The sequence below is a fragment of the Tursiops truncatus genome, chromosome 18 (genome assembly GCF_011762595.2).
Source record: "Tursiops truncatus isolate mTurTru1 chromosome 18, mTurTru1.mat.Y, whole genome shotgun sequence".
In the NCBI taxonomy this organism is placed as follows: Eukaryota; Metazoa; Chordata; class Mammalia; order Artiodactyla; family Delphinidae; genus Tursiops; species Tursiops truncatus.
Window position 1 is genome coordinate 24,872,780 of NC_047051.1, and position 21,574 is coordinate 24,894,353.

At 46.0% G+C, this 21,574-nt stretch overlaps 1 protein-coding gene across 2 annotated transcripts; it reads right to left on the bottom strand.

The window, feature by feature from the left end:
* Positions 1-2,093: 2,093 nt before the first annotated feature.
* RGCC (regulator of cell cycle) lies at positions 2,094-15,319 on the bottom strand. 2 transcript variants are annotated; one of them, XM_019936485.3, is made up of 5 exons: positions 15,077-15,319; positions 14,346-14,531; positions 5,596-5,703; positions 3,775-3,837; positions 2,094-2,484 (listed from the first exon to the last, which is right to left on the bottom strand). In XM_019936485.3, exons 1-5 carry the CDS (start codon positions 15,123-15,125, stop codon positions 2,477-2,479), a joined length of 414 nt encoding a protein of 137 aa, XP_019792044.1. In that variant the 5' UTR covers positions 15,126-15,319; the 3' UTR covers positions 2,094-2,476. The 2 variants fall into 2 exon arrangements, with proteins under 2 accessions (XP_019792044.1, XP_019792045.2); XM_019936486.3 differs by lacking the exons at positions 2,094-2,484; positions 3,775-3,837; positions 5,596-5,703 and adding an exon at positions 5,711-9,012 and having other exon boundaries at positions 15,077-15,267.
* Between the last annotated feature and the right edge of the window lie 6,255 nt (positions 15,320-21,574).

Consider the following 21,574-nt stretch of genomic DNA (forward strand, 5'->3'; position numbering starts at 1 on the left):
AAATTCATTCAAAGTTGACGAAACACCTAAATGTAAGATTTGTATAATCTTATAGAACTCTTAAAAGAAAATATACAAGTAACTCTTCGTGACCTTTAATTAGGCAATGGTTAGATATGACACCAAAAGCACAGGTGGCAAAAGAGAAATAGATAAATTGGACTTCATCAAAAGTTAGTGCTTCAAAGGACGCTAACAAAAAAGTGAAAAGACAACCGACAAAATAGAAGAAAAATTTTCAAATCAGATGTCTGGTAAAGAACTTGTATACAGAATATATAGAAAACTCCTGCAACTCAACAATAATAAAGACAACTTATTTAAAAATGGGCACAGGCTGCGAATAGACATTTCTCCAAAGAAGCTACACAAATGGCCGGTAAACACATAAATAGATGTTCAACATCATTAGTCATCAGGAAAATGCAAATCAAAACTGCAATAAGATACCACGTTACACCCACTAGGATGGTTATATTCAAAAAGATGAACAACAGCAAGTGTTACCAAGGGTGTGGAGAAATTGGAGCCCTCGTACATTGCTGGTGGGAACGTAAAATGGCGCAGCTGCTATGGAAAAGTTTGACAATTCCTCAAAAAAGTTAAACATAGGGTTATCGTATGGCCTAGAAATTCCACTCCTAGTTATATACCAAGGGAAATTAAAACATATATCCACACAAAAATGTATACATGAATATTCATAAGAGCAATATTTGCTGGCCAAAAAGTAGAAACAACCCAAATGTCCCTCAACCAAGGAAAGGATAAACCGAATATGGTAGAGCCATACAGTGGTTATTCAGTCATAAAAAGGAATGAAGTAAAAAGGAATGAATACAACATGGATGAACCTTGAAAACAGTATGCAAAGGGGAAGGATCCAGACACAAAAGACCACATGTTGTATGATTCCATTTATAAGAAATACTCAGAATAGACAAAACCATAGAGGCAGAGAATTAGATAGTGATGGTTGCACAACTCTGTGAATATAGGTACTCAGAACTACTGAATGGGGAATTCCCTGGCAGTCCAGTGGTTAGGACTCCACACTTTCACTGCCAAGGGTGCGGGTTCAATCCCTGGTTCAGGGAACCAAGATCCTGTAAGCCACGTGGCGTGGCCAAAAAAATTTTTTAAATTTTTTTAATTAAAACTGCTGAAATGTACACTTCAAAATGATGAACGTTTGGGTATGTGAATTACATCTCAATAAAGAAAATATTTGGGTTCAACCCAAAAGCTTTCCCAGAAATTTGGGGAAAAGAAAAAGGCTAAAGAAAAGGTACTTTATTGAATAGTTGCACAATGCCCTGAAAAACAGATCAAATTAGTAGTTAGCTTTCGAAAATATAAATAAAATTATAAGTACTTATGCTTTGGATTTGTGTTCTACAGGAACATAAGGATTGGAGTTTTTTAATAACTTGATTCTGATTATCAAAGTAATGCCTGGTTATTTTAGATGTTTTAAGGATAGAAAAGCATAGCTAAGAAAAGTATGGACTCTCCTGTTTTTTATGCCTCTCCCCGTCCTCCACAGAAGGCAGGTGCAGGGTTGGGGGGGTGGTCACTGGCCTCTACAGGCGAAGCCCACTTTATGGGAGACCTTGCATCTGGACCCTCCGGCTCCACTGAAGCCACCTGGACGTTAGCATAGAGGCCAGCACATCAAATCTTCCTCAGCACACGGATTTTATGAGAGCACCATCATTTATAAGTCCTCCAGCTGCCCCAACTTGCCCTGGATTTTGAGTACACCTGGTATTTCCCCTAATTGAAGGAAAGAACCCGTGGCACCTAAGAAAGGAGGAGAATGGAGATAGAAGAGAAACCCAACTTTCATTAAAACTGCAACCCTCAAATTAAAATTTCCCACCAATCGTATGCCAGTGTTTCCCTTTAGAGCCCCGAATGAACTGCAAAGTAACACTTCCTCTCGTTTACCATCCTAGTGCCTAGTGCAATGCGGCAGCGCCCAGGGTCCATGTTAGAAGTCAAGCGGCGTGTTATTTCCACTTGAATACTAGCTGGATGGACATATATTGAAAGAAATCAAGAGGAAAAAAAAAAGGAAAGCTTACAAAAGACAGACTTCCAGTTCAAACTTTATTTGCGTACAAAAATATATTATAATGGGAAAAGCATAGTACTGTCTCCAACTATATATAATTAATTACAAATATTTTCATAAAAGCACTTTAAATTACAGAAAAGCTATGTTTTAAGAGGAAATACAACATTAGCATGAGTCATCTGTTCTAATACGCTGCAAGCAGGTAAACAAAGTCAATTTCTAACTTGCCCAGAGATGAGCCCAAAGGCATTTTTAGGACAAGAATGAGAATGGCCTGGTGGTAGATGAGCAGCATCTCTGGCCCCTCCAGCAGCAAATTCTGTGGCTGATTTTATCAGGTCCTCAGAGCTCTCTGAAGCTTCTCCCTTACGATGAAAGGCCCCAGAGCTTCTCGCTTCACATACCTGTCAACAGGAGACAGAGAAGGTGATCCACTCACAAAAGCCAACAATTCCTATGCTTAGCCAGAGCACACCTCTCAGACAGGCATCAAAGCGCCAAACTTAACGGCAGGCTTCCCACGTAGTATATGTCTGATTAACTGGTATGACTGGTAGCCTGCTGCAATTTCCATGAAGTCCACAGGCAGGTCACGTGGGTCTAATATAAACTGTGCTGCAATTACAATCATCTCTGTCAAAACAGTCTTCTGATGGGGGATGGTACCGCACATAAGAAAACGGGCAACAAAATCTTCCAGTAAACAGAAACGGCACAAGAACTTTCCACCTAATACTTAGGTCTGTCTGAAACCATGTTTAAGAACAGAGTTCTTTTTAAATAACCGGCTTTGGATCTATTTTTTCAGATTCTACCCAGCTATTTAGCAGAGTATAGCGTAAAATATTTCTTAAGGAAAATCAACTCTTTCATTGTAAAATGAAAGGGGCTAGGATGCAATTCTCCAGGCCTGTTCTGTGACCGAACAAGGCCCCCCAAGGGTAGAGTTGCTGAAACTGTCATCCGGGAAACTCTAGCTGATCCTTCCGGCTCTTGCAATCCTGTTCTTTGGAAATAGACTGGGTGGACTGGTTCTCAGGGTCCCTTCTTCTAGGCGCCCCCGTAGCAGTGATGATCCAACATCCTCAGGTCTCAAAATTTTTGGTCACGGAAAATGGGGTGCCGTTAGTGTAACTGCCAGTGGGAAACAAGGTACTGCGTACTTAATCCAGGTCTTTTAGTAACTGGCGTGGGTCTTTGGTTTCAGGATCGCCCCAAGCCAATTCTCTCTTTGGGGACCCAACCCTCTAGAAGTCAGACCTCACCAGACCCCTGACCTAACTTGTGAAAGTTTCTCTGGCCCCTGAGATGGAACCCCCTGGCTTGTCAGTGTAATGCTTGACGGTCAATAGGCTGATTCTTTTTTTCTGAAAAGCCTGGCAGGCCACCATGCTCGTAAGGCTCCGATTTTGCTCTAACTACTAGTTTACTCTCCATTTCTCAGACAAAATGCCATTGTTTGCTGGTGGTCAGTTCTCACTGTTTGGAAAGGCACACGGTCTACTTCAATGTAAGCTTACCCTCAGAATTTCTTTCTGAGCCACTAGGGTCCTGTTTCTGAGCCTAACGAAGCCTTATGATGTAACTTCCTGCCCCAGGCAAGCTGGTAAACATTACAGCACTTTATCAGAGGTGCTGGTTGGGTTTTCTGTTTGATTTTTTTTTTTTTTTTTTACTACCAGGCATGTACTCACTTGCTAAGGTTCTGTCGAGATCAGCAATAAAGTCTTCTAGCTCTTTCGTGTCTCCTAGTTTGGCTGAAAAACAAGAGTTGGGGCTCAGTTTCCATATCCAAGACAGCTGATGACTCCAACTTTTCCAGAATTATGCGACCCCATCTCTTTGTCTTCAGAGACTTTATTAAAGAGTGTCCTGTACCAACCCTAAGTGGCTGCTCCAGGGTTTACTTATAGTCAACTCGGAAACTTATTCTGAAGATTAGCCTAAATGTTTCTTTCTGGTTTTTGTAGTTCATCACCCACCCCCATACCCCACCCCTATCCCAGCAACCTGGAAGAAGTATCTCCCTTCGCTACCTTAAAAGTTGGGAGATGCGGGGAGACAGGGACAGGGAAGGAAGATTAAAAGTTTGAACTTTTTGATTGTGTAGGATTTGAGTTAGTCAAAATATTCGGGGAGCACGGCACTGTGCGGAATGGACACCCAGATTTCCTAATTCCTGCTAAACTTCTCCCCTGACGCAATTTTGTTCATGCTATCACTCCAGGGCAATGCTTCAGCCCTCATGGTACCTCCAGGATGGAATGAACTAAGCACTACAGTTCCGTGTCAAAATGGTACAGAGAAGGCGACAGGAAGCTCCTGGGTCTAGACAGCCTCATCCCATCCAGGTGCCAGCACAGAGTAACAAGTCCTCATTATGATTTTGTTCCCTCTATATCCTGAGACATGTACTTCTTTCTGTGTATCTTACTTTTTTCTCTAGAGTTCATCATTCATGCCCTCTCTGAATGCACTACTGGATATTTTTATTAATTAGCCCCCGCTGGCCACAAATAGCTCATTGTTCTTAGCTCTTAAAGTCAATTTGCCACTAGGGCTTTCTTCTCCTCTTTAATTTCTACCTCTTGAGGATCAGGTAACAAATCAGGGCACATTTTAAGCCACTTTCTAGACTGTTCTGTCTCTCTCAATTCAATAGATCCATTACAGATGAAGGGCTGGACAACGGCAGAGTCCCCTGTGGCTGCTAACATTGTTATGTTGAGAAGAGAATTTTAAAATGTCCTTTTGAAAAAGGGGGAAATTCTGTCTTCATGCCAGAGGGAGAAAATGATGGAATCTTCATATTTCTTTTTAACTATGTTCCACTTTTATTGCATTCTGCAACTATTTTCAGCAAGTATAATGTTTCTTAAGGGAAAAAAACTGCTTTTGTTTTCAAAAGGGCAGTTGCCCAATATAAAAGAACATTCAGCTCTCTGGCTGGAGACACTTTACTAGTTCCAAAATATAAGAAACTGCTCATGCGTCTTTAAAAACCTTCTCGGCCTATTAATATCACAGTAGAGGCAGGATGGAGCTGCCATTCTGAATTATGTTAGATCATTACTTGTTTCTTAATGATGACCCCATTTAATTGCTAAATTGGTCATCTGAAAGCATTAGTTAAAGAGTTAATGCAAGAAAAAGAACCCAACTTTCTGCAAAGCCTAACTGCTGAGTTTCACATTCTAGAACCAGGCACTGTCATTTGACACTGTCTTGATGACACCACAAGACAGAAAGCAAAGTCCAGAGTCTAAACGTCTTTTCTCCCTGTGACTTTGGTTTCCTGCCCCCCAGTTATCTGATTTCACTTTCACGCTGATCAAAATCCTGAGAAATAACAAAGTCCATTCCATGCTGTACTATACTAAGATACTGGTCTTCTCTATTTGTTTTGCACATTTGGGAAAGATCGGTTAGGGGGAAGGGGGAAGAAAGAAGAGGCTGAGAAGCAGGAGGAGGGAGGAAGGAAGCAAAAACACTCACAATCCAACTAATGAACTTACCTTTCCGAGGAGGGACAGCGGGAGAGAGCAGAGCTGGAGTGCTGTCTGTTGGAGAATTCAGTTTTTCATCACTGAAGCTGAAGCTGTTCCTATAAAGTGAATCTGCACCTTTCAGGAAAGAGAACGTAACTCATTAGAAACGATTTTCAGTCTTATGGTCTATTGCCAACCAACAGTTTATCTCCCAAAGGAGCAAAGTTATAAAGAAAATAGGCTGGTTTCCAGATTTTATATTTATGCCCCCAAATGAGTTGAGGCAGGAGAGTGTGCCTGTATATGTGTGTATGTGTCTTCAATCAGGCACACCAAAGGCCCTTGCTTCCCTAAAAAAAAGAAGCGGGTGACAGGATCATCATGACCAAACCAGCCTCCTTTGTGACAAACCGGAGCCCACTGCCCAGTGGGTGTCTAACTGACAGCTAAGCCAATGCTTGGCCAATGAGGGCGAGGGGCTTCCCTTGGGATTTGAGACATAAGGAACCATCTTTCTTGAAAAATGTCCCTTCTGCCCTCTGAACCCCCTAAAATACAAAGACAAGGTTGGATCCCATGACTTGATAATCCTCCCTGCCTGCTCATGAGAGAGTCTTTGTCATGGTTTTCCTGAGCTCCTACATTCTGGGGATAAGCTAGAGGGTCAAAGATAAAGATTTCTTCTCCCACAGGTTGTCTATTACAGTTTGGGTGATTTGCTGCCTACATTGTCATACCCTCAAAGACCAGAGCAAGAGCAAGGCAAGGTCCCAGAAGCAGGGCTGAGCTGAGTTAAGGAAACCAGCCCAGCTACTAAGTATTCAGATGCCCTTGAGAAGATAATGTCTCTGGGCCTCAGTTTACCCATCCATAAAATGGGAAGCTGGACTAAATAATCCTTAAAGTCCCTTCCAGCTCTGAAGCTCTGAGATTCTATTTCTCTAAGTTCTGCCAAGGGGGAGGAAACCAACCCACGGCCAGCCAGCTGTGTGGCTGTGACAGAGAAAGGAACTGCTGGCTGAGCTGCACTAACTCAAAGGCTCAAAGGAAGACCCAGCGGCGGAAGCAGGATGTGGCCTCTGAGGTCACAAAGGAACAGCCTTCCCAGTTAAAACAAAACACAAAGCTAGGCACGGCTGTAGCAGAGATGAGTTCTGGGAAGGCTGTTCGGGTGAGAGAGGGTGGCTGAACCATGAGGACCTGGTCAGGCTCCCTGTCCTCCTTGGGATTCGCTCAGTTTCATCCAATCACCTCCAGCTCAGGAAGATGCAAAACCACCTTTCTTTGGTCCCCTTAACTCAAAATGAACAGGACTAAGTTACAAAAGACATGCCCAGGGCTTCCCTGGTGGCGCAGTGGTTGAGAGTCCGCCTGCCAATGCAGGGGACACGGGTTCGTGCCCCGGTCCGGGAGGATCCCACATGCCACGGAGCGGCTGGGCCCGTGAGCCATGGCCGCTGAGCCTGCGCGTCCGGAGCCTGTGCTCCGCAACGCGAGAGGCCGCAACAGTGAGAGGCCCGCATACCGCAAAAAAAAAAAAAAAAAAAAGACATGCCCAGAATAAAAAAGGGTTTTCAGAAGCAGAGGTTTCTGGTCCTAGGAGAATTCCTCTTCATCCCTAAAGACTGCTCCAAGTTCCTGGAGCAGTTCCTGAGGCCTCCTTCCTGGTCCTCCCACCCTCCCCTGACCAGGTGGCCCCAGGGCCATCTTGTCTTCCTGGCCGACACACCCATCGCATTCAGTTTTCCAAACATGCCCAGCCCTCACAGTCGATTCTTCCTTCTTAGGTCCAGCCCGAGTCACCTAAAAGGACAACAACCCTTTTTCAAGGCTTTGATGATGAACACCTACTGAGATCTGAAACACCAAACCTTACCCTTACATTTCCCCAGAAATTACTTCCCAGAATAGTGGTCCTTTGAGAAGAACTTTGTGATCAACGAACTCTAAGAAACACCAAGCACCCCTGGAGAGTCCTCTGATGTAACCCCACTTTAATGTGCCAGAGGCATCTTGTGATAAAGAAACAGACTCAGGGACTTCCCTGGCGGTCCAGTGGTTAAGAATCCGCCTTCCAATGCAGGGGACGCAGGTTCGATCCCTGGTCGGGGAACTAAGATCCCACATGATATGGGACAACTAAACCTGTGCGCTCTAGAGCCCGCGAGCCACAACGAAGAGACCAGGCGCCGCAACAAAAGATCCAGCATGCCGCAACTAAGACCCAACTCAGCCAAACAAATGAATAAATAAATATTAAAAAAAAAAAAAAAGAAAGAAAAGAAACCAGCTCAGCCCTATTTCCCCTGGTTTACTTGCCCTTGGGACACTTTTTCGGTGGCACCTCTATTGATATTTCTCAAGACGCTTGTACTCAGTGGAACTGAACGTGGGAAGCCCTTCTGCTCGCTTGTCAGCTGGGCCGCCCTCTGCAGCAGTCTGGATTTTCTCAAGGGGAGGCCTTTTCCCTACGCACAGGAAAGTGGTCACGCCCAACGCAGACCTACCGCGTCTCGTTACTGCTTCTCGCCACGTCAGAGTCAGGAGAATCGCCCCCAAATAGAACCCGAGAGACTTGCGGGGAAAAGATGAGGTAAGACTGAGGGGGCAGGAAAACCACAGAGGGCCCTGGGGAAGCAGGCCTCGTGCCCAGACTCGTGAGCCAGGAGAAAGGAGTATGAGGCCTCTGGAACGTCATCCTTGGCTCCAAAGGACACCTGAGAGCATCACCCCCAACCCTGGCCCAGAGTGCTGAACCCAGGACTCGCTGGCAGCACCCCTGGTCTCAGTCTCACCACCACACCCTGCACCGCAGGCCCTTCTCCTGACTTGGGACTTCACCTCTGTTCTGCCCCGACTCTCCATCAATTTTACGTCCATGTACACTCATCCCTTGGGAGGGGGCAAACACACACACCCACACACCCACACACACACACAATCTCAGCACCAGTTCACTGCTACACTTTGACGTCTCTCTATTCCCATGAGTTCCAGTGCACAGTCTGGGCCCAACCTGACTCCAGGCTCCAGAGTGTTCAACCATCAAAAGGAAATGAACCCCAGCACCCCTGAGCCAAACTTCCCCACAGTTGAGTTCCACCCTGTGTTCATAACTGCTCTACACGTCATTCCCAAAAACAACGACCAGGACAACCACAGGAGCTCCAGAAGCTGCCACCCTGGAGATGGGTGGCACCGAGGCCGTGTGAAAGCTGTGTGACCCTGTGCAAGTCACTTCATCTCTGAGCCTTAGTTTCTTCTCTTGCGAAAGGGGAATCAGTAAGCCAGGCGCTCCATGTGATACCTATGGTTTTCATTGCTTTTATTCTGTTTTCCCAACAAAATGGAGGAGGACACACTCAGGAGAAGAAAGGTCACCACAGAGAGTAAGAAGACTCAAGATTCTGGGGCCAGGCTTCTTCCACTTCTTCCGATAAATTCCTAAGAGAAAATTTATCTTCAGAGGTGTCCTAGAACAAACCTTCCAAGAACAAACCCACAGACACGGAAGTACCCCAAGCTCTAGATTTCTCTTTACCCTTTATCCAATAAAATTTCAGTCCACGGACTTACAGTGAACAAGATTTCATGCTAGGTGTATATTAAAAGGGAAGCAAAGCCTGACTTCCTGTTCTTTTCATTCCCCTAGAACTCTATTTCTTGAGTTCTAGAAATAACAGCTCATTAGTCTGATAAAGGACAGGAATGTGTCACAGGCTGATAGCATACTAATGTATTGCTGCCCCACCCAATATTAGATGCTGCCATTAACAGGGGTTCAAGGGACACATAACACTGATGATTTGGGGAACCGCGGCAGGTGGCAAGACCAGATATTTTAGGGCCTTACAACATCTACTGCTATCAGCTCTAAAGCCCCATCAGAAATGTCCTCGGCCAGTCAAGTTGGTGCGCTGAAGCCAGGAACCGCGAATTCAGGGACCAAGTTTTCTAAGACATCATCAAAAGCAATGTGAACATATTAAATATGCAAACATCTAACTGCAGGAGCGCCAGCAGAGCTTGGGAAACTCAGCTACAAAAACAGAGGCTTGTTTAAAAGGTAGACGTGCTTTTTTCGTTTGGGGGTGGAGAGAAAGGTAATTTGGGGTTGGCACCAGCGTGTGCTACTCCAGAGGAAAGGGAAACCACAGACAGTAACCCTGGCCCAGAGCTCCTGTAAATATAGAACAATCCCACACATTTCAGGCAAGCAAACCACAGTAATTAACTGAGAAAAAGAAAGCCTTGGACCTGTTTCCCTTTTGCCACAGGGAATGGTATGCGGGTGTTGGGGGAGGTGGGTTGAATCTCCCCCTCAAAAATCTAAATTCCAACAGCCTCCCTGAAAGTGGGATGAAATAAGAAAACGTTTCTCAGTTTCAGCACTATCGCCCCCGCTTCCCTTCTGAGACTGCTCAGTCCCTCTAGATACCCCTCCAGGTGTCAGCCAGTGACACCTGTCACCTGCCTGGAATTCCTAACACACACGGGGACACCCTGAGGGCTCCTAACTCCTCAGTCTCTCCCGCCTTGAACAAGTTCAAGTTCTGGTCTCAGTGGCTCTTAGGCCAGATCAGCCAATAGGCTACCTGTCATGCATGCCCCCCGCCAGGGGCCATACAGTCCCCTCTCCCAGGGCCAAGCTAGAATAGTCGAGGCAAAGAAATACAGACATTCTAGGTCCTGCACATGCTAAAGAAGCCAGTTCCTCATTCCCTACAATGGCCCTGCAAAATCATAATAGCCCCAGCATACGGAGTAGACTTCAGACATTTTCTGTTAAGTAGCAAAACACTTCCCCGCTCAAAGGAAAAAGGAAACTCCAATCCGTCAAAGATAGAAGTTTGCATCACCTTTTAAAGTTCCAGTTAATATTAGAAACTTCTTATAAAATCAATCGGTGGAATCATAAATTAACACATTGGTTAAAATTTAGTATCTGATGAGTTAAAATGTCATTAAACACATTTCAGAAGTCATGCTGTGCGCTTACGGTTTTGAAAATACTGAAAAAACAACAGATTTTTCAAAATACGTTCAAACCAAAGATGTGCACAATGCCTGAAGCACGTCTGAGTATCGCGTTTGAACCTCGCTGCCGTCCTAACTGTGCAGCCCTTTTACGCCAAAGTTGAAACTGCTCTCATGAAAGTGCCTGGTGTTACCTGTTGGAACCGAGATCTAGAAGAAAGAAACAAAAGGAACTATTTTCATCAACCCCCATTTGAATGCCACCCCTAATGTGAAGTTGTCTTGCCACTGTTATTTTGGTCCTCTTCACGTCTTAGAAGGATTCCCAGTACGTGGAAACAGGAAAGAGTATTTCCTTATTAAATATCCGTTCTTCTCTCCTATCTAAGTAACTTGCTTCTCTGGGTGAAAGAAGGAATGTCTACTTTTTCTCCTTTGGATGCAAGCAAGCGAAATATTTTTTAATTGAAGTGCAGTTGATTTACAATATTGTATTAGTTTCAGGTATACAGCAAAGTGATTCATATATATATATATATACACATACATACATATATTCTTTTTTTATTCTTTTCCATTATAGATTATTACAAGATACTGAATATAGCTCCCTGTGTTATATAATAAATCCTTGTTGTTTATCTATTTTATATATAGTAGTATGTATCTGTTAATCCCATACTCCTAATTTATCCCTCTCCCCACTTCCCCTTTGGTAAGCATAAGTTTGTTTTCTATGTCTGTGAGTCTGTTTCTGTTTTGTAAATAAGTTCGTTTGTACTACTTTTTAGATTCCACATATAAGTGATATCATATAATATTTGTCTTTCTCATCTTTTTTTTTGTTTGTTTTGAGAGAAAAGGAAGGGTTCTTCAAAAACCAGGAATGCAGTAGGTACATCTTCAGAGTGATGGAGCTGTAAAAGGTAGAGTGAAAACCAAGGTCCCAAGGGTTTAGAGCTTCATACATAACATTTTCACACAAGACGCTGGCTCAAATGTCTCTGACCTATGTGACATAGCGTGACATGTGCATTTTATTATTTTCTTAAAAGCATCAAACAGAACAAATATTTTCTTCCTCATCATGAGCTTATGGATGTTTCTAACATCATCATTAAATAGCATTCTTTCCATTTCACAGCTAGAGAAAATGAGGCCCACTCCTCATGCAGGGCCCTAACAGAGCTCAGCCTGGGCTCCACAGACCCGGCCAGGTGACCACTGCCTTGAAGAGACACCTTCAAACACAACCACCATTGATAAGCAGGCACATGATCCCTGTCCAGTGAGACATCAAGTCTATCCCGGAGGACCTGGTTCACATACCAGCCAACCATCCATGGTGACAGAGCAAGGCCTTAGAGAGAGAGACAGCCCAACTGGTTCCACTATTTTATCAGAAAAAAGGAGACAACAGTGCCTACGTTCCAGGACTGTAGCAGAGATCATATGAGATAACACATTTAAAGCAAAGCAAAGAGACCATTAATGGTTAGAGGTAATAAACAATAATAGTAATGATAGAAAGAGCCTGGCAAAAGAGAGCTGCTCTTCCACGCACCACAACTACTGAAACCCACGCGCTGTAGGGCCCGCGTGCCGCAACTACTAAGCCTGTGCACCTAGAGCTCGCGCTATGCAATAAGAGAAGCCACCGCAATGAGAAGCCCACGCACCGCAAGGAAGAGCAGACCCTGCTCGCCGCAACTAGAGAAAGCCTGCGTGCAGCGACGAAGACCCAATGCAGCCAAAAAATAAATTAAAAAAAAAGAGAGAGAGAGCTGCTCTTATTATGATCATCCTGGTGTGTCTCCCCTTTGGTGGGCTAAATTTCAGTAGGATCCACGTCTCTCAAATATTCTCTTCCACAGAAAAGCATTAAACAGACAAATGAGTACAACAAATGTCTGTGATCCATTCTTAGCGGCAATTAAGACACATCTTATGCGTCCTTAAGAAATCACTATCTAGATACACACTGCTTCTGCCAGGACTATTTCTAACCTGCCTCGTGGAGGCCAAACGTCATCTGAGCCTTCTTTACACCCTCCCATTTACCTCTCTAACCACCAAACTAAGGGTTAGTTTAACAGTTAACAACAAAAGCAGAAAACAAAGTACACACACATACCCTAAGAAAAACTACAGACTATTCCAAATATCTCCCCCCAAACTGTTAAGAATGTGTTTCGAGTGCCTTTTCTTTGAGGCCTCTGAAAACAGATCCCAGATCTGAAACCCTACCCAGAGGGAGTTGCAATCACCCATGAATGGGTGAGCTCAGACCGTATTCTAGCCAAATGCAGCTGTGGTTTAGAAAGGAGCTGTTCTTTGCAAGGCAGCGGCACCGGACAGACTGTGCCAGCTTTCTTTCCCACGGGGGAGAGAATTTGTACTTGATGAATAACTTGCTCCATGCCCCAGTAGAAGGAGACATATTTAAGTTTGGCTACAGACATGGAGACAAATTTCAAAATTTTTTAGACTTCTCTTTGAAATTGAAAATAAGCCGTCTGGTCATTAGCAACAAAGTCCAAACATACTGAACGGAAAATTAACAGCATACGATTCCATTCCCTTTCACCTCAAAAGCTGCAATTATTTCTAACGCTTGGGCAGGGCTGCCAAGAAAAGTCAAGCTGGAACTCAAGTTTCTGACTCAAAGCCTGAACTGGGTGGCGAGTGTCCTTTATTCCTTTTCAGAAGGACAGCTCATGTGTAAGCCTAGGACTGTATCTTTGCCCTGTAACAAGGGGGAGCTTCGGATTTCAAAAGAAGGGAATCACAAGGAAAGGTCATTGTTTTTATTTCCAGAGTCAAGGACAACAAAGGGAGTGACATTCACGCTTGTATCCCATCTAGGGAATGAAGCCTTAAGAATTACCCAGAAATGTTTAAAATTCACTTTGAAAAATAGGAAGTAATCCAGGTTGGATAAAACACCAGTCACATAATACTGAAAAGTCACCCGATTTACCATTTGACGCCTGAAAAGGTATCCAAAATCCTATCGGGACATTCGAGTTCCTGGAAAAAAATGGTCTCTCTTTGTAACAAGGTTGTTTAGGACAGAGAGACGCGGGGGGTAGTCTTCACTATGAGCAAAGTCACCAGAAAGCAGCTCTGGGCCCATCTGCTCTCTGCCCACCCCCAACTGGGTGGGGAGTCAGAGACAGCCGTCCACGTGATGGACCTGCTTGAAGGATGAGGGACACTTTTTAATACTTGAACTCAGCAGTGCCAGGGATTCTTTCAAAACTTCGGGCAGTGTAGCAACAAGTCTGGGAGCTCAGGGCCAGAAGAAAGTGCAAGAAGTGTTTCAAAAATCTAAGAACGGGAGCTTATGAAATCTTTCCTGGTTTCACAAATATGTCCATATTGTGCCCTCCCATGCGCCCCGACCCCATGCCTGTAGCACTTGCTCCACAGCCTCTGAAGATACTGCTGAGAGGGGAAAGAAGGGGAAAGGAGAGGAGGTCGGGGAGCCGCGGGAAGGCCTGGCTGGGGTCCCAGGAGTCCTACCGCTTCGACCCTCCCGCGTCCTGACACCTGCCGGAGGCAGGTAGACCAGCCTGCCCTCCAAGAGCCTTCCCGAGACCATCCTCAGAGGTCTTGCCCCCGCCGGGCCTGCAGCCCCGGAGACGCCTAGAGTCTTAGAGACCGCGCTGAGCTTTGGGGCTATAACCCCGCCCGGCCCCGATAAGCAAACTGAGCCCCGAGCCCAGAGCGCTCCTCCGCGGGCCGGGTACGGGGAGTCCCCAGGGCTCCGGCACCTTCCCCGGCGGGGCCACACTTACTCTCCGAGTCGCTGAAGCCGCTGCTGTCGCTGACGCTGGCGCTGCTCCGCCGCTTCATGCGCTCCAGGTGCTCTTCGTAGTGGAAGTGGCGCTCGTGGAAGGGCGACGCGAAGTCGGCCAGCACCGCATCAAACTCGCACAGCGCGTCGCTCAGGTCCCCCGCGTCGGCCGAGTCCAAGGCCGGGGCTGGGGAGGGACGGCGGGCTCAGGTGAGGGTGGGGTGGGGCGGCCGTCCCACCCCGGGCCCGGCAGGGGCCGCACGGTTCCCAAGGATCGCTAACTAACGCTGACCGCGCGCTGGCCCGGGGACAGCCCGGCTGTCGCTGCCCGTTGCTCGCTGTTATCTTTTAATACTCACCACCACCCCCTGAAGTGCGCCTTGGTGTCGCGCCCGTTTTCGAGATAAAGAAAGTGAGCCTCGACCCGGGGAAGTTGCAGGCCAAAGGTCACGCATCTTAGTGACACAGCCGAACTCTTTCCCACGCGCTGTCGGGGACTCTTCCCCGCGTTCGCTCCCCGGGGGCGCGTGTGAACCGGGTAGCGGTGGGAGGACTGAGTCAGGATGCGCCCGTGACGTGTCGGGCTCGGACCCCCAGCCCCGCGTGGGGAGGAGGCTGAACCCGCCCCGGGGCAGAGTCCCGACGGTGAGGCTGGGGGAGGGATGAAACGAGACGACGCGGGATTCCGCTTCTTTCGCGCAAGGCCCCGGCTTTAAGGAGACCCCCACTCACTTGCGGCCGCGGCGGCCGCCGGGCTGCCCTGCACGGCTGGCGGCTTCATGGGCGGGCTAGGCCCGGCGCGCGTCGGGGGGTCCTGCGAGGTCTGGGCGCGGGATCGTGCAGGCGCTCCCGCTGAGGCCGTCCGTCCCCTCTCCTCGTCCCGCTCTGCCCGTCCCCTAGTCCGGCTGCGCTCCCGCCGCGCAGCTGCCTGCGCCGTCCGCCCGCCAGATCTTTCCCGGGCCGCAGCCACCAGCAGTCCCAAGGTCTTATAGCCGCGGGCGGGGGCGGGCCGGGGCGGGGCCACGGGAGCCTGGCCGCCGGGTCTGTCCCTGTCGCTGCGCCAGAGACGCCCCTGTCCCCCAGGCACCGCCCTCGCCACGCGCCCGCTGGGGAACCGCAGTGACGCGGAGTCGCCGGAGCCCAGGTTACAGCCCCAAATATTTACCCGCCGCCTTCCCCGCGCGCCCTGACAACGCGCCCCACGAAAGTAGCTTTGGCGACACCAAGGCCCCAAAGGGTTTAGGGCTGGTGTTCGGCTGATTCCCGCCCTGTGCCCTGAAGCTCCACCTCAGTTTCCTCATCTGTGAAATGGAAATGCTGAGCCTCCTGGGTTTGTTGCGAAGAATAAAGTAGGCGAAAGCCGTGGAAGACCCAGACCCATATGGGAGCCGCAGAGGGAGTCTCCCGCGCGTCTCCTCCCCATTGCCCCCAAGGGACTTGAGGGTTGCAGGCGGACAGAGTAGAGAGGGTAGGGGGCCAGAGGGACAGAAGTCGGTGGAGTCCAGGAGTTGACGAACCTTCATTGTTCCCATCCCCGAGCCCCAGAGCCTGACTACGGTCCTGGGTGTTCACTGCAGCCCCGACTTTGTTCAGGGGAAGTTTAAGAGAACAAATTACTGCGTAGAGGGAGAGCCGCCTGGCAGGGGACGAGTCCTGACCGTGAAAGCCCTGCATGTTGCGCTGCCCGATGAGGTAGCCACTTGCCACGGGTGGCTTCTTAAATGCAAAGCAACTAAAATAGAATAAAATGACAGTTTCAGTCCCTCAGTTGCACTAGACACATATCGAGTGCTCAACAACCATCCTCGCTCAGAGTGCTATTGGACGGCGCTCCCAGTGTCTCTGACCCACAAACCGGTCTCAGAGGGAAAGGAGGCATCTTACTGCGGTTATCAAGGGCCTCCTAGGGCAGGTCTTGGCATGCACCATTTCCAGGCCCACAGCAACCCTGAGAGGTAGAACTACTGCTTCTGTTCTACACAGGAGGAAACTGAGGCACAGAGAGGTTAGGTGATAAGCTAGTCACATAGTGATGGAAAGGCAGGTCTGACGGAAGCAACCTCAGTGCCCATCAACAGATGAATGGATAAAGAAGATGTGGCACATATATACAATGGAATACGACTCAGCCATCAAAAGGAACGAAACTGAGTTATTTGTAGTGAGGTGGATGCACCTAGAGTCTGTCATACAGAGTGAAGTAAGTCAGAAAGAGAAAAACAAATACCATATGCGAACACACATATATGGAATCTAAAAATAAAATGGTTCTGATGAACCTAGGGGCAGGACAGGAATGAAGACGCAGACGTACAGAATGGACTTGAGGACATGGGGAGGGGGAAGGGTAAGCTGGGACGAAGTGAGAGAGTGTCATGGACATATATACACTACCAAATGTAAAATAGATAGCTAGTGGGAAGCAGCCGCATAGCACAGGGAGATCAGCTCAGTGCTTTGTGACCACCTAGAGGGGTGGGATAGGGAGGGTGGGAAGGAGATGCAGGAGGGAGGAGATATGGGGATGTATGTATATGTATAACTGATTCACATTGTTATACAGCAGAAACTAACACAATATTGTAAAGCAATTATACTCTAATAAAAATGTTAAAAAAAAAAAAAAAGGCAAGTCTGTATGGTTTCAGAGCCATTTTGGGCTTCACCACATCCTCCCTTTCTCCACAGTGTAAGGTGGAGAACTGAGCAGACAGGAGGAAGAGGTTCCAAATAAGAGTGCAGATAACCCAGGTCCTTGAAGCAACAGTCAAGGCACGCGCATCTTTTTACTTCCTTTTCCCACCTCCCTTATTAAATTCTTTTTTCTCTCCTCGTGCTCTTTGACTTGCTGTGGTACCCACTGGGGATGCCCTGGGATAACAGAGCAGTAGCCGGTCTGGGAGCTGAGGCCAGGAGGCTACCTTCCAAATGAAGCTCTCCCTCTTTGGTCAGGCTGGGATGTAGGGTGGCGGACACCCCAGCCCAGCTCTTGCATGATGGCTCAGGGGCCCTCTCAGCTAAAGAATCAGTTAAGCTGATCTTCAAAAGAGCCTACAGAACAGCCCCACTTTTTAACAGCCATGCCAATTTACTAAGAGAGTGACAGTGAAGATCACCTATTTCTACCAGGAGAAGTTGGTTGGTTGATGTCTTCTGCACCCCATTGTAAGGGAACTCCCTTGCCCAAGCGCTGGGGAGATGAATGGGCAGGGGCCTCAACTCAAAGTGTCACCACCTCTAGGACGGTGTCACTTCCATTATGGAGAACTACTGCTCCCTCTCTTTCCTAATTATAATATGAACGTACAGGAAAATATAGAGAATTCAGCAATAGCACTCTGTGTACCCACCAATGAGAACTAACACATGTTAATATTTTGTCATTTTTGCTTCAGATTTTTTGAGATGTAACTTATATAAGATATAGTATGCAAATCTTGAGTGCACAGTGTGGTAAATTCCTACCTATATATACACCTGTGTAATTACTATCCAGATCAAGATGTAGTATTTTGTCATCACCCCAGAAGGGCTCTCTATGCCATTTTGCAGTCAATAGCACCCCATAAGTAACCCCTATGGTAACCCCTGTTCTGAATTCTGTCACCAGGAATTACTTTTGCCGACTAAAACTCCTTAAAAGCATACTGTATGTATTCTTTTCTATCTGGCTGCCTTTGCTTAACATAATGTCCAGGAGGTTCATCCACGTTGTTGCGGTATGAATCCGTCCTCCTGTTGGTGGAGATTTGAGTTGTGTTGCTGCCGTTGCTACCGTAATGTAGTGCAGCAAGGAGTATTCTTGCACATGTCTCCCAGTGTATAAGAGTAAGAGTCTCTAGGGTATATATCTAGAAGTAGAATACCCAAATGGTATGAGTATCTCTAGTCATTGGCTAGTATGAATAAAGCTGCCGTGTACAGCATGGGCATTTCTTTTGGTGCACATAAATACTCACTTCTCTTGGGTTTATACCTAGAAGTGAATTTCGGAATCACAGGATAGGCATCTGTTTAGCTTTTGAAGATACTGCCAAAGAGTTTTCTGAAGTGGTTGAATGAATCTACATTCCCGCCAGCAATGTAGAGGAACCCCAGTTGTTCCATATTTGTGTCAACACATGATACTGTTAGACTCACTCATTTTAGCCATACTGGTAACTGTGTACTAACATCTTTTCTTCTTCCTGTAGCTTTAATTCACATTTCCCTAATAAGTAATTAAATTGACCACCTTTTCATATGCTTCAAACATTTCTTAAGAGAAATAGGACAATGCAGAAAAAGTTGAAATCCCCTTTTTCATCCTTCCAAGTCCTATCCGCTCCCTCCCCAGAGAGGAGCATTACCATGAATTTGGTAAGTACCCTCCCAGTCCACGTTTTTGTACCTAAACTATATTTATATGTTCATATTAAGAAATATAGTATTACTTTGTATGGTTTTTAAATTTACATAACTAATGTGAACATGCTCTGTTTTCATTCAACTTTGTTTTTACATATGTTGGTACATACAGATCTAGTTTATTCAACTAGATCTAGTTTATTTATTTTTATCTGCCAAATAGAATTGTATTGAATGACTACAGAGTAATTTATTTATCCACTCTCAAGTTGATGGACACTTGGCTTGTTTCCAATCTTTCTCTCTCACAAACAATACTTAGCTAACATGCTCTTACCTATCTCTTAGTGTACACATGCGAGTCTACTTCTCTGTTCACCTTGAATCCTTTCCTAGAACCAAACGAAAGGCAAAAGTTAAACCCTCTGTCCCTTGAGCCTTCTGGCTGGGTTCCATTTTCTATTCCAGGGCTTCCTGTTGTCCCCAGTCACCTGATCATAGTGATGACGATGGTAAGTCACCTCACCATTCAGATGTGACCTTTTCCCTCACTGAGGAGGGCTGGGGAGCCTTGTCTTTCATGAACCCTGAACCTACATTAACCATAAAATCTTTACACTACAGTTTATACATATTTCAAGTTACAGAGGTCATTCATTCACACAGGTCTCCTTTGAGAAAAAAACTTGAGGTAGCTATAATTTTGAAACAGGAAATCAGAACTTCTTATATTTTTAAAGACCAGTTCTTTATCTTAATTGGCATCTCTTCCCCTTGTACACTCTTAACCACTGTCTCCTTAAAGTTTTTCTTGAATATCCATCTAATCACCTCACCATTTCTTCTCAGGGCCCTGTTGAATCCTCCGTTTTTTTTTTTTTGCAGTACGCGGGCCTCTCACTGTTGTGGCCTCTCCCGTTGCGGAGCACAGGCTCCGGACGCGCAGGCTCAGCAGCCATGGCTCACGGGCCCAGCCGCTCTGCGGCATGTGGGATCTTCCCGGACCAGGGCACGAACCCGTGTCCCCTGCATCGGCAGGTGGACTCTCAACCACTGCGCCACCAGGGAAGCCCCTGAATCCTTCTCTTCATAATTAAAGTCTGAGTCCCCTACAGGTCTCTCCTTGATCTTTTCTTCTCATCTATACTTTTGCCAGGCTATCTCATCCCTTCTCAAGATTGTAACTAACATTTATAAGTTTTCAAATTTTTATTTCCCGATGAGATTTTTTTTTTCTCCTTAAGTCTCCTATAGCCAATCATCAAAAACTCCTAGCATTACTTTACAGACACTGTGTGGAAGAAACTTCTGTTTCCTAATATCAGATCTCCCCTTCAGACCCATGGATTCCTGAAATAAAGACTGTATTTCCCAACCTCCTTTGCAATTGGGAGTGGTCATGTGACTTGATTCTGGACCACAGGCTTTGAGCAGAGATAGTCTATGCAAACCTCTAGAATGTAATCTCAAGGGAAGGGGGCAGGCACCCTCGTCCTTGCTTCTCCCTGATGGATAGAAGACAGACTTGCAGCTGGATTTCACAGCATGAGGTGGAAGCCATATATTGAGGACGGTGGCAAAAGGATAGAAGAATCCCAGATCCTGATGTCTTGATGCCTCCATACCAACCGAACCCTGGTGAGAGACCTACATGAGGGAAAAATAAAAGACAATGTCTGGGATAGGGAGGGTGGGAGGGAGATGCAAGAGGGAGGAGATACGGGGATATATGTATATGTATAGCTGATTCACTTTGATATACAGCAGAAACTAACACACCATTGTAAAGCAATTATACTCCAATAAAGATGTTAAAAAAAAAAAGTCAATGTCCATCTTGTGTAAGCCAGTATTGTGGGGATTTCTGACCCTTATAATTGAACCTCATCCTAACACCTAATACTTCACATGAATCTCACCAGAAATCCCTCAACTCTGGAGGTGTAAGAGATAGTCATTTCCTTATTGCTTAAGCAAGTTTGAGTTGTGTTTCATTAACTGTATTAGTTTTCTAGGTCAGCCGTAACAAAGTACCACAGACTGGGTGGTCAAAACAAAAGAAATTTATTCTCTCACAGTTCTGGAGGCTAGAAGTCCACAATCAAGGTGTCAGCAGGGTTGGTTCCTTCTGAAGGCTGTGAGGGAGAATCTGTTCCATGCCTCTCCCCTAGCTTCTGGTGGTTTGCTGGCAATATTTGGCTTTCTTTGGCTTGTAGGTACATCACCCTGATCTCTGCCTCCATCTTCACATGGCCTTTCCCCTGTATGTTTTTGTCTGTGTCTCTTCCCATCTTCTGAGGACACCAGTCATATTAGATTAGGGGCCACCCTAATTCAGTATGACCTCATCTTAACTTGATTACATCTGTAAAGACCCTTTTTCCAAATAAGGTCACATTCACAGGTACAAGGGGTGAAGACTTAAACATATCGTTGGGGGAAGGGGGTGACCATTCAACTCACAACAGTGATATAAGCCAAAAATTGACCTATAGTAGTGAAAGTCATCTTAAAGAAGAGAGTAACGTTACACTACCTGATTTCAAGACTTCCTGTACCACTACATTTATTAAAACGGTGGTATTGGCCAAGGATTGGCAAATAGACCAATGGGACAGACAAGAGTTCAGAAATACATACACACATATTTGGTTAATTGATTTATGAGAAAGGTGTCAATGCAATTCAATGAGGAAATAAAAATCTTTTCAACAAGTGGTGCTGGAAGAACTAGATATCTGTACAGAAAAAAATTTACAATAACACCTACTATACACCCTACACAAAAAATTAACTTGCAATGGATCATAGACCTAAACATAAAAGCTAAATTTTCAAAGTTTCTAGAAGAAAACATAAGAGAATATCCTCAAGACTTGGATG